General features: G+C 40.4%; 1 protein-coding gene across 1 annotated transcript in view; it reads right to left on the bottom strand.

The window, feature by feature from the left end:
- LOC112242487 overlaps window positions 1–13,670 on the bottom strand; it is a 68,029-nt gene extending 54,359 nt beyond the window's left edge. Inside the window, exons 1-2 of the mRNA XM_042295711.1 lie at window positions 13,374–13,670; window positions 5,916–6,027 (exon numbers count right to left, since the gene is read on the bottom strand). Of these exons, the coding sequence (XP_042151645.1) occupies window positions 5,916–6,027; window positions 13,374–13,567 (306 nt within the window). The 5' untranslated portion in view covers window positions 13,568–13,670. The remainder of the gene's footprint in view (window positions 1–5,915; window positions 6,028–13,373) is intronic.
- Window positions 13,671–15,666: the final 1,996 nt, after the last annotated feature.

Below are 15,666 nucleotides of genomic sequence, written 5' to 3'. Positions count from 1 at the left end.
AGGTCAGGGCTCTGTGTAGGCCAGTCAAGTTCTTCTACACCGATCAACAAACCATTTCTGTATGGACCTCGCCTTGTACATGGGGGCATTGTCATGCTGAAACAGGAAAGGTCCATACCCAAACTGTTGCCACAAAGTTGGAAGCACAGAATCATCTAAAATGTCATTGTATGCTGTAGCGTTAAGATTTTCCTTCTCTGGAACTAAGGGGCATAAACTGAATCATGAAAAACAGCCCCAGACCATTATTCCTCCTCCACCAAACTTTGCAGTTGGCACTATGCATTGGGGCAGGTGGGGTTCTCCTGGCATCCACCAAACCCAGATTTGTCCGTCAGACTTCCAGATGGTGAGGCGTGATTCATTGCTCCAGAGTCCAAAGGCAGCGAGCTTTACACCACTCCAGCCAATGCTTGGCATAGCACATGGTGATCTTAGGCTTGTGTGTGGCTGCTAGACCATGGAAACCCATTTCATAAAGCTCCTGAAGAACTGTTATTGTGCTGATGTTGTGTCCAGAGGCCGTTTGGAACTCAGTAGTGACAGACGATTTTTATGAGCTACGCATTTCAGCACTTGGCAGTCACATTCTGTGAGCTTGTGTGGCCAACCACTTTGCGGCTGAGCTGTTGTCGCTCCGAGATGTTCCCACTTCACAATAACAGCACTTACAGTTGATCAGGGCAGCTTTAACAGAGCAGAAATTTGACGAACTGACTTGTTGGAAAGGTGGCATCATGTGACGGTGCCACGTTGAATTGAGCTCTTCAGTAAGGCCATTCTACTGACAATTCTTGTCTATGGAGATTGCATGGCTGTGTGCTCTATATTTTTAATATACCTGTCAGCAACAGGTGTGGCTGAACTAGTCGAATCCACTAATCCATATACTTTTGTATATATAGTGTGTCACTAGGCAGGTTTCCATTGACCAAGGTTTATTCGACAAAAGTAATGTCGCAATGGAAATAGCAGATATGAGTCATTGTCTAAAGATTGCAAAAAAAAATGATGTTCGAATGGGTGGATTTTTATTTTGTCAAACGTTCTTTATTGAGAAAAAATATAATGGAAACTGTGTTTTTCTAATAAATGATGATTGACAAATACTTTTGAAGGTAAGCGGGGCACCTGATGTCAAGTATACTCCCTTTCCGGCCTCTAGGTCATCAGGCTGCTGATTATCCCGCACACCTGTCACCATCGTCTGGCGCACCTAGGGCCTCATGACACTCCCCTGGACTCCATCGCCTCCTTAATTATCTTCCCTATATCTGTCACTCCCATTGGTTCTTTCCTAAGGTGTTATAGACTCTGTTTTCATTTTGGTGCGTTGTTTGTGTTTCGTTTTCATTGTCTTTTATTTATTAAAACACTCACTCCCTAAACTTGCTTCCCGACTCTCAGCGCACTCGTTACAGAATAACACCTCACCTAAGGGAAGCATCAGGGAGTGTTTTTATTTAAATAAAAATGTTTGTGTCAGAGTCATGACGTCGGGTCCGGGAACTGCTACAGGCTCTCATGCCTCAACCAGATCGTCAGGCTTCCCTGCCTCAGCCGGATCGTCGGGCTTTCATGCCTCAAACGATCTGTTTGGTTCCCGCGCACAAGCTGACTCGACAGGTTCTCGAGCATCAGCTTGTCGTGACCGGTCACCTCCTGATCCCCGGGTTCGTCCCCTTTGACGTTGTCTTCCGGTGGGAGCCGCTCGTCAGGGAGGGGTTACTGTCACGTATACTCCCTCTCCGGCCTCTAGGTCATCAGGCTGCTGATTATCCCCGCACCTGCGCCTCATGACACTCACCTGGACTCCATCACCTCCTTAATTATCTTCCCTATATCTGTCACTCCCCTTGGTTCTTTCCTCAGGAGTTATTGACTCTGTTTTCATATCGGTGCGTTGTTTGTGTTACGTGTTCATTGTTTACAACTAAAACACTCACTCCCTGAACTTGCTGCCCGACTCTCAACTCACTCGTTACACCTGATGTCACTGTATAACTATAAAGCACCACTCCACACTTAATTCTAAACGCCTCCTGCTTGCAAAATAAATAAAAAATGGATTGTCCAGACTTTCAAGAATACATGAATTGCTTCACCTTGCTTTTCTAGTTGCCTGGCAAGTTTAACAATCCAATTACTTCAGATCTACAGGAGTGCACGTATGACCATGGCGATAAGTTGGCACATGAGAATTACCCAAATGTGGCAAATATTAGTCAATTATTGCCCATTTATGAACACTCAATTTTCCTAAATGGGTAATGTAAACACTTCAACATATCTATTGAACACTGTATTCAATGGAAACTCACCCTAGCAGTCCATTGTCTCATCTATTTTATATGCAGACTTTATACATTTTGGAAATACATGTAGAGAGTATTGCCATGTTTGAAAAAAAAATGAAATACACATTGTATTTTCAAATACAAATATTTAAATACAAACATTTACACTGTTTGGTCCTAGGGGAATTTGAAATACTGTATTTGGAAACAAGTATGAAAATAGTTTCAAAAAGTAGACTATTTATAGGAAATTATTTGAAAATAACCTTTATTGTGGAATAGCAGATCCTGATGACGTCATAGTTTACCCAAGTTACTTAAGCCTTTTTAAATAAGTGCTACACAGATCACAATGTGAGGAGTCTGCATGGGTGGGTGTATACTATTTGGCCATGGTTTGCACTGAGAACTGCCAGAGGGAGAGGAGGGGGACACCGACTGGCATGCTACTGTTAGAAAAAGGGCCACACACACACTAAACTTTAAAAGACAATATGCATTTTCTAACACAAACAAGCCCCAGAGTATATTCCTGCTCTGAAAAGCCTTGAGAAAACTAAGAAAAATACCCCAACGGTTTCTCAATTAAAAATGACAGACACCACATTAACACCAACAAAAGCAGAAGTTGCCCTTATGAGATTAGGCATTCTCAAACAGACACTGACCAGTTAGGAGTGAGCTATAGTCATACTACAGTAAAGCACATTAAAATGGATACCATACACATGAAAGCTGAAAAGTAAAGGCATTGCACACAAAAAAAACATACTTTTTATAGAATTTGTAACTCTGTGTGATTCTTTGAGCACTGTGGACAATGACTAGAGACCAAATGTCCACTTTAATAATGGAACACTAGTCACTTTAATACTGTTTACATACTACTTTACTCATCTCATATGTATATACACACTGTAGTCTATTCTACTGTATTTTTAATCAATGCCACTCTGACATTGCTCTTCCTAATATGTATCTTTTTCTTAATTCCATTATTTTACTTTTAGATGTGTGTGTTGTTGTGAATTGTTAGATATTACTGCACTGTTGGAGCTAGAAACAAGCATTTCACTACACCCGCAATAACATCTTCTAATTATGTGTGTAACCAATAAAATTTGATTTAGAAGTTAGGTTTGGGTTTGATAATTAAAAATAATCACGGTTTTCGGTTTGAACATTTTTTAAAAACATGAAATACATTATGAAATAATGACATTACAATGATTTTAGAGCTTTTAATTGCAATTCCAAAGCCAAAAATGTTGAACATTCCATTGCTAAAACACATACCATTGTGTCGGTCAGGTACACATTGGGTAGACGTCAATAGAAAAGGTAGGAAGTGACTATGAAATAATAAAGTATTTCAATTGTGTATATGACTTTGTTTTTATTTGATGACTATTTTGTATTCCTTAAAGTAATCATCTCTGTCCAGGCAGTAGCAGCCAGCCAGCCCACCTAACATTTTGTGCTCTCCATTTTTTACCCTTTTTTTACCCCACCAGGTAGGCAAGTTGAGAACAAGTTCTCATTTACAATTGCGACCTGGCCAAGATAAAGCAAAGCAGTTCGACACATACAACAACACAGAGTTACACATGGAGTAAAACAAACATACAGTCAATAATACAGTAGAAAAATAAGTCTATATACAATGTGAGCAAATGATGTGACATAAGGGGGGGTAAAGGCAACAAAAAGGCCATGGTGGCAAAGTAAATACAATATAGAAAGTAAAATACTGGAATGGTAGATTTGCAGTGGAAGAATGTGCAAAGTAGAGATAGAAATAATGGGGTGCAAAGGAGCAAAATAAATAAATAAATACAGTAGGGGAAGAGATAGTTGTTTGGGCTAAATTATAGATGGGCTATGTACAGGTGCAGTAATCTGTGAGCTGCTCTGACAGCTGGTGCTTAAAGCTAGTGAGGGAGATAAGTGTTTCCAGTTTCAGAGATTTTTGTAGTTCGTTCCAGTCATTGGCAGCAGAGAACTGGAAGGAGAGGCAGCCAAATGAATAATTGTTTTTTGGGGTGACCAGAGAGATATACCTGCTGGAGCGCGTGCTACAGGTGGGTGCTGCTATGGTGAACAACGAGCTGAGATAAGGTGGGACTTTACCTAGCAGGGTCTTGTAGATGACCTGGAGCCAGTGGGTTTGGCGACGAGTATGAAGTGTGGGCCAGCCAATGAGAGTGTACAGGTCGCAGTGGTGGGTAGTATATGGGTCTTTGGTGACAAAATGGATGGCACTGTGATAGACTGCATCCAATTTATTGAGTAGGGTATTGGAGGCTATTTTGTAAATGACATCGCCGATGTCGAGGATCGGTAGGATGGTCAGTTTTACGAGGGTGTTTGGCAGCATGAGTGAAGGATACTTTGTTGTGAAATAGGAAGCCAATTCTAGATTTAACTTTGGATTGGAGATGTTTGATGTGAGTCTGGAAGGAGAGTTTACAGTCTAACCAGACACCTAGGTATTTGTAGTTGTCCACATATTCTAAGTCAGAACCGTCCAGAGTAGTGATGTTGGATGGGCGGGCAGGTGCGGGCAGCGATCGGTTGAAGAGCATGCATTTAGTTTTACTTGTATTGAAGAGCAGTTGGAGGCCACGGAAGGAGAGTTGTATGGCATTGAAGCTCCTCTGGAGGTTAGTTAACACAGTGTCCAAAGAAGAGCCAGAAGTATACAGAATGGTGTCGTCTGCGTAGAGGTGGATCAGAGACTCACCAGCAGCAAGAGCGACATCATTGATGTATACAGAGAAGAGAGTCGGCCCAAGAATTGAACCCTGCGGCACCCCCATAGAGACTGCCAGAGGCCCATACTGTACTGTTTTGAGTCATCCCATTTAGCTAGCCTGCCTAAGTATGCTGCAGAGCTGTCTGACAAAATCATTTTACTAAATCTCAAAGTAGATAAGGCATACTTGTTTTTGGAATGATCTTGGTGAGAGCGAAACCTCTCGCTTCGCCTTATCCTCTGATCCGTCTCTGTCTGAGCCGGAAAAATCCACAAAGGATTATGGACATTGTAGTTAATTACCAAGTTTCTGCGCTGAACTAGGTTGAATATTTGCTCAATGAAAACTACCATCAGCCCAGCATCCCACATAGTTCTTGACTTGATTTCTCTTGTGAATTATTTGATTTCTCTCTAGATAAAAAGGGCACAGGGCATTGGCTCACAAAAAAACCCTGAACTAAATGAAATTCAAGCAATTGATCTGACGTCTGTCAATTAGTTGTTTAATAACTGATTAAAAAAAACTAAAATGTCAGTTAATCGCTCAGCACTGGAAAGTTATAAAATATTTTACGAAAATATAGCCTACTATTTGAAACTGTTTCCAAATACATACCACTAAGACCAAACAGATGTTTTTGTTGTACTGTATGTGTGTTTATAGTTTTGTTTATTGTTGTGTTAGTGTATGTAAGTTGTTTTGTCTGAAATGTTGTTCCCCCTGCAGCTATTGGACCAGGTCTCTCTTGGAAAAGAGATGTCATCTCAATGAGAAAAACCTGTATAAGTAAAAGGTATAAAAAAAAAACGTTCCCAGTTATCTCCAAAAGAACTGACGGGGGTCAAGGAGTCCAACTGACCTTTGACCTGGGAGCAGTCAGAGATCTGGTCTTCTTAGTGTGATTAACATCAGGCCAGTCTTCAGCATCCCTCCCCTGGGCATCACCACCAGATCCATTGGTCTCAGCAGCACTGGTGAACACACAAACACATCCTGATTTGTTGTGCTTGCTGAAGGCAAAGCACACTTCTAGATTTCTTATATACTTCTTATTACAATTATTCCACTCGCTTTAGCACTTAAACCACTTGAGCTATTTAACGCTAAATCAACTTTAAAAATGTGCAGACTGACCGTATTCAGGTTGCTTGAGAAAATGTTTGAAAAGTATTTATACTTTTCGTACTTCAACCATATCTACATAAAACTAAATGCAAGTCAATAGACTTGAATGGTAGAAAAAGAATGTAAATAAATGGATCCTCTCACCATTTAAGGCATGCTATCAACACCATCCCACGTTGGGGTGTTTAGAATGCTTGTCAAAGACTGATATAACAAATTAAAATATGCAATATTTACATCAGTCAATGGCAACCATGAGAGGTAGATATTCACACTGCTTTCTAACCATTCCAGGTAGAAACTCTAGTCTAAACCCAACTGCAGGATGATGGAAACACTCATAGATTCTTTCATTCCTCCATCCTTTAATCAGTTAAAAATGGGCAGACATGTTCATATTAGAGCAAACGCAACAGCACTGTAACCGTATAAGCTAGAAACACAAAACAAAATGTTTAAATTGTGCAGACCGTTCCAACTTAGAATGCTTGAGAAAATGTTTTGGATAGCATCTATACTTTTTGTACTAGATTTTTAAAATAAGCCACCATTGCCATGCATTTCAATGACAATAAAAAGGGCCATAGACTTGCATTGGGGGATCATTTGACCGTGCTACTCCTCTTGAAGCGCTTAGGTGATCAACTCTAAACCGATGCCGAAATGTGCACACTGACTCAACATATATTGCTTGCATAGAGCCTTTCGGTACTATTTATACTTTTGGAACTAGAACCATTTTAAATGAGCATAAATTAACATAGGTTTGAATGAGAACCAAAGGAGTACAGTGGTAAAAAAAAAAAAGAACAAATGTAAAAATGTTCTGACTTAAAAACCTATCCTGACTTCAAATTTCTAAAACTTTTCATTTACACACAACTTCATGGATTCAATGCCAATCATATGAACACTTCCATTTCAAATGCTACTTCTTTTAAACCATTTCAGCAACACACATTAAAACTACTAACAGATTCAAAATATTATTAACTATTCAAATTTGCATAAATGAGCCCACTAACAGTAATTATCAGTCGTTCAAGCTAGAGACACCAAGCCAACTTTCACATGTTCAGGCGATCCTATCAACCAACCAACCCATCCATCCATATACCTACTTTTCAAACTATAACCAGTCACTACCACTACTTATTTCAAAACCAGACATACTTTGAATCAAGCTAGCAAGCACATCACAATTCTTTCAGGAAATGTACTTCTCTACTTATTATTTGTTTTGTATGCGTTGCCGAAAGTATCAAGGGTAGCATGGTTCTAGGTCTGTTTGTGCTGTCTTGCCAGAAACATATCTAGGACCAGGCTATACCAAAGCCACTTCTCTGTATGAAAGAGGAGTGAGTAAATAAACCTGACATGTTTTTAATCAGCAGCATAGTTCTGGCTCATAAACTGGAAGTACAGTTGGAGAGCATCGTTCATATCCACACTTGAGCACTTGAGCACATGGTTACATACTTTTGAGAAAATAGCGTCTACACATTCCAACTGAAGTATACGTCAATGCACAAACGAAACATTTTAATGCTGTACATAAATCAATTCATCCGACAAGTAGAGAATGCAGAATATTTCCAATGCACAGCAGGCTTAACAGCACTGCATGTTCTCCTTGGAAAAGCTGCATGTAAAGTTATCCTCTGCCTGTGCAAAAGTTCTCATCAACAAGGGTGTCCCTGCAGTTCTGCATTGTCTTTGAAACTGTGCATGGTGAATGATTGGAATCATAAGGTTGAAGTGATAACCTTGTTATCGTGCGATTGTAGGATCCAACCAAAATCTAAACCCTGACAATCGCTATAAAGTGGAGTTGGAGTTTGTACGGAAAGGTCTCAGAAGTTTGAATACACCGATACAAAATCAAAAACACCGAAGTCGGACAAAATGTCCCTTTAGCATGCAAAAAGAAAAATCAACACAGTACTGCACAATCTCTCGGAATCGGGTTTCTTTTTTCCCCCGTTTCTACTGACATAATTATTACAGTGAATGACAAATGGCCCCTTCCTCAATAACGCTGCCAGTGGGTCCAGTGTGTGGCTGTAAACAGAGTGGCTTCCTCCATAACCAGCTGTCATCACAGCAGAGCTCTCCAAAGAAGGAGCGCCACAAAAGCCTCTTTCAACACAGGTAGAATGTCTTTACTTTGCTAAATGAAAAAGGGTTGAGGTAAGCTGCAAGCAAATGAAGCTACAGAAAAACGTATCTATCTATCTCTTTGTTACAATAGACGGACATCGACAATGTCACGACGAAGCATTGCATGTGAAGGGAGTGAGGTTGAATGATCGTGAGGTGGATGATCCAACGGAATGGTCAAATTCCATATTTTTACCTCAGGGGAACAGCATTACTCCCTAAAAATACAGTATAAGTTTGCTGTTTAGGAGAGACTGTCAGGTGCTATTAAAAAAAGAGAATCAGACCGGTCCAGTGGCTTCTACACACACAAACAAACCCCAGCAACTCACTTCCGGGTATCTACTCTGTCATCTAAAGTGCTCGGCCTGTCAATCATTCTGTCCATCCATCATCACACAGAGAAGACAAACATTGTGTCCCTCTAGCCCAGAGGGAGGAGTGCTGATGCATTGTGAACAGGTCACGTCCTCTTCCGAGATCCTTCACTAGCGACATGTGTACACACGGACAGAAGCTCAACGTCTTGCTTGTGTCAGGCTTCAAAGACTTCATAGAAAAAGGCTCATAGACTTACGCAGCTTCTTATCTAAGACATGATTTGGATGCAGTTCAACCGGGCATTCCTAAAGAGCAGGTGACAGGTGCCTCCTTCAGATTCACAAGCAGAAATATATAGAGGGAGGGAGAAAGTGAGGAGCGTCTCAGTGCAACTAGACAGGGTGCTTTAACAGAGCTGGATTTGCATAGAGATGTTGGCTGTCATTCACAGCTAGCCAGGCCACCCGGTTTTTCCTATTCAAATGATTTAATATACTGTAAGGCTCACTTTAGGGACTATTCGTCAGAAGTTCAATTTGAGATTGTCAAAGTGCTGCGCGAATGATGAGTTATGCCAAGTGGAAATGTTAATACAATCACACGCATATAGTGCATTCGGAAAGTATTCAGACCCCTTTGATTTTTCCAAATTGTGTTATGTTACAGCCTTATTCTAAAATTGATGAAATACATTTTTTCCCCCCTCATCAATCTACACACAATACCTCAAAATGACAAAAGAAAAACAGTTTAGACATGTTTGCAGATTGATTCAAAATTAAAAACAGAAATACCCGACTTACATAAATATTCAGACCCTTTGCTATGAGACTCAAAATTGAGCGCAGGTGCATCCTGTTTCCATTGATCATCCTCGAGATGTTTCTACAACTTGATTGGACATTAATTTATTGGACATGACTTGGAAAGGATCACACCTGTCCACAGTGCATGTTAGAGAGAAAAAACAAACAAGCCATGAGCTCGAAGGAATTGTTCATAGAGCTCCGAGACAGGATTATGTAGAGGCACAGATCTGGGGAAGGGTAATGACTGCAGCATTGAAGGTCCCCAAGAACACGGTGGCCTCCATAATTGTTAAAGAAAGTTTGGTACCTCCAAGACACTTTCATGAAAAAAAAGAAGACTTTTCACTTCGTCACAATTTTATCCATTTTAGAATAAGGTTGTATTGTAAAAGAAAATGTGGGAAACGTCAAAGGGTCTGAATACTTTCCGAATGCACCGTATATTGCCTAATTAAGGTTGACAACTGAAACTAGAACTAGGGGGAGATTGGTATTGACCCACATGTGCAAGCATGCATGTATATTATAGAGTGCTGTTAGAGTCTAGGGAGTTTTAACCAGAGCCTGAGGGATGAAGCATACCTGTGTAGATCCTAGTTATTGTGTACAGTATGTGAGAGACCTGGGCCACACCTTGGTAAAGGTGCTGTAGACCTTATTGCACAACGTTTGAGTTGTTTTTCAATAAATAGTGTTGTAAAACACGCACATTTTATAGAGTAAACTACTATTGACAATAGGCTAAACATAAACAATAGTAGGTAACGCAACATGCAGAGATGGGAGAAGGTAAGACGCTGTTATTGTGACGCGTTGTTGTTTTCACTATTGATTTAGCTATGAAGCTAAATCATTGCTAAATGAAGAGGGGAGCGTAGAGGAAGTTGCATGTGGAGAAAACTGTACGCTGAAGTAGGATGACCGTTCTCATATTGGGTTTCAGTTGATGCATCATGAAACCAACAGAGCAAAAAGTATATACTGCCTAATGTATGGCGGGGACACCTGTGCTGAGTAATAACGCTCAACAATCCAGGCCCAAACTCACATCTAAGAGAGAGGAATCATATTGCACTGAATTTGTAATCTGGCAGATATTAGAATAATAATTGAAGATTAAAAAAAAAAATGTAATCTTATGTCTCGATATGACAGCACATTCTTAATATGCAGACAATTTTTTTTCTAAAAACGGTAAATGTTTCAAATAAACGTCACTAGCTACATATTTGTCAGATACATAATTCGCTTCACTTCAACTGAATGCTATTATAACTTTTACTAAGACGATGCCAACAGTGACATCAAGCATAGATGCCCCCGGGAACAATCACATGTAGAGGAAATGCAGAGGAAAGACACCTGGAATGACAGGTTCCTCTTCGTGTCCCTTCGCTTAGCTAAGACACAAATAAGTCCTTAGACAGTCCTCAGATACAGATACTGTAGCTCAAATTCTGGCTAGAAGAAGGATGGCTGTGAATAAGCTACGCTAATGCACAAGGACTGAACGGAGTGGGATGCGTCTCGAGTTGTGTCAAGGCCGATTTGATCTTTAAAAATTGGCACAAAGGGTTATGCTGGGTGCAGGTTGCCTCGTCACACAACGCGATAAATTCAGTTCACACTCCACACTCCCATGAAGTACTCCATATGTGGAAGTATTTTAACCTGTTTGGTTTTGGCAATGCTGACTGGCTATTGTAAAGGTCTTTCATGTAGTTCTATGAGTTGGATTCTCATGCCAAACCACACTGACATACGGGATAAATGTCAGTTTTATTTATGTATTTTTTTACAACGATTATCTACCATTGAAGAGATTCAGACAGTGAGTTTACATTTTCATGGAGACGTGTACTCAAACCTTTTCCTTCACCACTCCCTATTGAAGAAATAAAGGTGATTTAACTAGAATGCCCTATATATAGGGTGTCCAATCAAAAACTAAAATAATGTTAATTGTGACGATAATCCTCTAAGAAAACCAATGGTCCAATGGCCAGAATTAGGGTGAATAAATCAACAAAGGCAAGAGAAAAAAAAACGTGGTCAAAAAAATAATAATAATAAATTGGGAAAATTGCATCACATCAGCAAATAATCCCTTGTTTCAAATAAAACGCTGGGTCTAAATGAATTGTTTACTAGGTTTAATGCTTGATTTGTTAAGTTAAATTATTTGGTAATGACTCGAAAGTATTATGGGAACAATTATAATTTTTTTTTTTTCCAGTAAGAAAATGCTAGCCATTGGCTGCTAACATTGGCTGCTAACAGCGGAGAACTGCTAGCTAACCACAAAAACATCCAACAACTTCGGGATTACAGACCCCTAATAATCGTCCGATCACCATCTAGTGGCAAAAGTAAGAACCGCCGAAAAAGCACAGGTCTCCAAAGTGGCACGGTGATCTAAGGTACTGCATCTCAGTGCAAGATGCTTCACTACACTCCCTGGTTCGAAACCAGGCTGAATCCCAGCATCATCTGGGTTTGGCGTCATTGTAAATAAGGATTTGTTCCTAACTCACTTGCCTCGTTAAATTTTTATATATATATATATATATATATATATATTTTTTTTTTTGTTAAAGGAGAATAATTATTCTGTCAAGGATTTTTGGTTAAAAAATGTATTATGGCATACTAAGACAAAATAATCGTGAGTGTGTAAATGATAACACTGTGAAGGAAATTAAGAAATGTATTAAAATGCTGGAAGTGAATGCTGGAATTAAATTATTAACTATGCAAATGAGCAAAAGCTGTGTGCATTAAGGAATTAAGACACCTGGCTCAATTAGATGCCTTGGGCAGATACAACCATGAATAAGTGCATGTTGTGTTCAGTGATTTAAATGGTAATCATATTTGTCTTGGTAAATTGTATTTTATAACTTCAGGAAGTTACATATCATCACCAAAGCACATTTTCACCCACACTGGGCAGGGTGGGTGGACACCCTACCCTATACTAAATAGTCACAAACATGCCAACTACCCTTGATAGCCTGGAATAAGTGAACACCAAAACAAACATTGAATAAACCTCTAACTCGTGTTTTACTGGTTTGAACCTCCTGCCTTTGAATGAAATATTATATGAAAAGGAGAAGTTTACTCTTGCTGTTGATCCAGGCATTGAGGTGTATAGTTGGCACGCTTCAATTAAGGTGAACTGGTGTATTGGAGCCTATAAAATCAGATGTCAACAGCTGCTTTCCAAAAGGACAAACCACATGATTGTTATGTCATGTGCTATGCTACTCATTCACCGGTTTGCTCATGTTCAACCAGTAAATTAGGGTCAAAGTATCTGCTGCTCATTCATACGTGCATACTCTAGTATACCTTGAATGTCAAGGAATTTCATTACCATATGGTATACCTAAATAAAGCCATTGAGAATGTTGTATGGTTGACAGAAACATAGATATTGAATGTTCGGGCTACCCTCAGACGAGCATACAATGTGCATAGTTTGAAGCGGTGGCTCTTGCATCCTGTCTAGCGTGTAACGCCCTGCAGTGTGTGTATGGTTTCAATCAGATTCTCGATGCATGCTTAATACAGGTTGCTACTTCCATCCAGTGTGGTGTAGATCATCTTGTTGTTTTTGCAACGGTATCTTCTGAATCAGAGAGCCTATTTGTTGCCTAATTGTTAGACTAGCTTAACTGTTCCCACTGTTAAGAGATGATGCATGCACAAATAGAACAAAAGTGTGTGAATTCATTTCAAGTCACGCACAACATAAATAAAGTGCGCTATTCAAAGTCCGTGGACTACAGTAGAACATTCTAATGGTATCACGACCATCAGTTCAAATAGAAAACTAAGACACATTGTTGCAACAAGAAGCCTGGAACTTTTCCAGTATTTGGCATATAGCTGCCTACCTGAAGTCCACTTGCTTCTCTTCAGCTTTGCCGTGTTTCGTATTTTTCTTGAATTTGAAGAGTTGGAACTTTTTTCCTCCTCGTTCATCTTTCTCCTTCTTCACGGTCAATTTGGCTTCGCTTTTAGAAAACAAGCTTTTGAATGCCTTATTGGAACTACTCTTTTTCGCCATCTTTACGTCTATTCCAAACATAAATGGCAAGTCACCAAATTCAAAGTTTCACTTGTCACGAATCTTGACATGAAAAACACTGCAAGGTCCTCAGAACCTGCAGACATCAACCGGACAGCTGATCCTCGCCCTTCACTTTCTCTCCGGCATGCGCAGTCGCACACAGGTGAGTGACACGCCCTAGAGTAGCTTTGGGACATAACATCAAGGGGTCTGTGCATTGATTGGACACTCTGATTTGTGCATCGTTATGGTGGGTATTCACAGAAATAACCCTACCACAATATAGCCGGCTTCACCAAATACAAAACGTTTCCAGTCAACGAAGGTATATGTACTGTAATTGTCAAATAATCACTTGAAAGGGCTCTTTTACTAGGCTACCCGCGCACGTTCTTCCACTGGCAACATATTTCCAGCCTCCAAACAGTGAATGTGAAGAGACATCCTGTTACACAAAACGCCTGATGACATTGGTGATTATTTATTAGGCCAGAATGTAGGCCTGTACATCCGCGCGGGTCTCGGCCACCCATCTCTGCCTTGGCAACGTTTCAGTGTTTTTATCGAACCACATCAGATTTTGGAGTTCAGGCTATGCCACCCGTTTTCAAATCCATTCGCTCATTTTCATTATCATTGCCGCTGTCATAGTAGGGATAAAAAAAGTGGTGTAATAGCCTACAGTTTTTACCTTTATTTAATTATTGTGGGGTTCATGTTTTACCTGTATGGTTTACCCCCACTTTATTTTGCTGGGAAGTTGTACAGGACCTTACCTCCTTACTTTCAACCCTGCTCACTAGGAAATAAACGTCTGTAACTCAGTACAATTGTTGCGTTTTTACACATTTTTATGACTAGGCCCACATAGAATCCCCGTTAATTCAATACTATGTGTAATTATATGATTAGGCCCATAACTCAAACCAATACACAGACTCCCGATTTTGTGTCGCAAAGCTCACACTTGCGATGAGTTAGCCGAGCATCTTAATTAAGGAAATCCACATGCATGCAGATGCACACGTCGCTAAAATAGACACAAGCAAAAGCCAAACGACTGATAGCCAGATTTTCGGACAAATTTAACATGCTTTTTGGCTAGATAGCCTAATCTCATATCCGTGCGTTGGAGACAACTGACAGCTAAAAATATATTTTTTAAACTCCGACTGGGAAAAATCTGGGGATCCCGCTGCATTCAAGACAACTGGGAACTCGGATAACTCCGACCTCTGACTTCAGCACGCTCAAGAAAACTGGGAACTCGGAAATAAACTAGCTCCGACTGGGAAAATCGGTTTAAAAGGTCATCCAAGTCGGAAACTCAAGCATCTTTCTAGCTTCCGAGTGGTGGAGCGGTCTCAGGCAATACATCTCAGTGCTAGAGGCATGACTACAGACCCAGGTTCGATCCCAGGCTGTGATTGGGAGTCCCATAGGGCGGCGCACAATTGGCCTAGCGTCATCCGGGTTAGGGGAGGGTTTGGCGACTTTCCAAATTGAAGGTCACTGATGGTAGTGGGAAGCAGGGGTCCGTTGGCGGTCCGCCTGTTGTCGATACCTGGAGGTGGTCTTGAGAAGAGTGGCCCGGATTCTCTTCCAGGTACTGAAAACATCTGGGAAGATGGTACACTGACCTCTTCCTCTTGCTCTGGGAAGAGCAGGGCTGTACAGATGTGAGAGTGTGTCAGGTTTCACATTCTTGGACCCCGGGCGGTAGGACATAGTGAAATGGAAACGAGTGAATAACAGGGCCCATCTCGCCTGCCTGGAGTTGAGGTGCTGGGTGCTGCGGAAATATTCCAGGTTCTTATTTATTTTTATTTTTATTTCACCTTTATTTAACCAGGTAGGCAAGTTGAGAACAAGTTCTCATTTACAATTGCGACCTGGCCAAGATAAAGCAAAGCAGTTCGACACATACAACGACACAGAGTTACACATGGAGTAAAACAAACATACAGTCAATAATACAGTATAAACAAGTCTATATACAATGTGAGCAAATGAGGTGAGATAAGGGAGGTAAAGGCAAAAAAAGGCCATGGTGGCAAAGTAAATACAATATAGCAAGTAAAACACTGGAATGGTAGATTTGCAGTGGAAGAATGTGC

The sequence above is a fragment of the Oncorhynchus tshawytscha genome, linkage group LG13, assembly GCF_018296145.1.
Source record: "Oncorhynchus tshawytscha isolate Ot180627B linkage group LG13, Otsh_v2.0, whole genome shotgun sequence".
In the NCBI taxonomy this organism is placed as follows: Eukaryota; Metazoa; Chordata; class Actinopteri; order Salmoniformes; family Salmonidae; genus Oncorhynchus; species Oncorhynchus tshawytscha.
The sequence above is the reverse complement of the archived record's forward strand: the minus strand, read 5'-3'. Positions and strand labels throughout refer to the sequence as shown.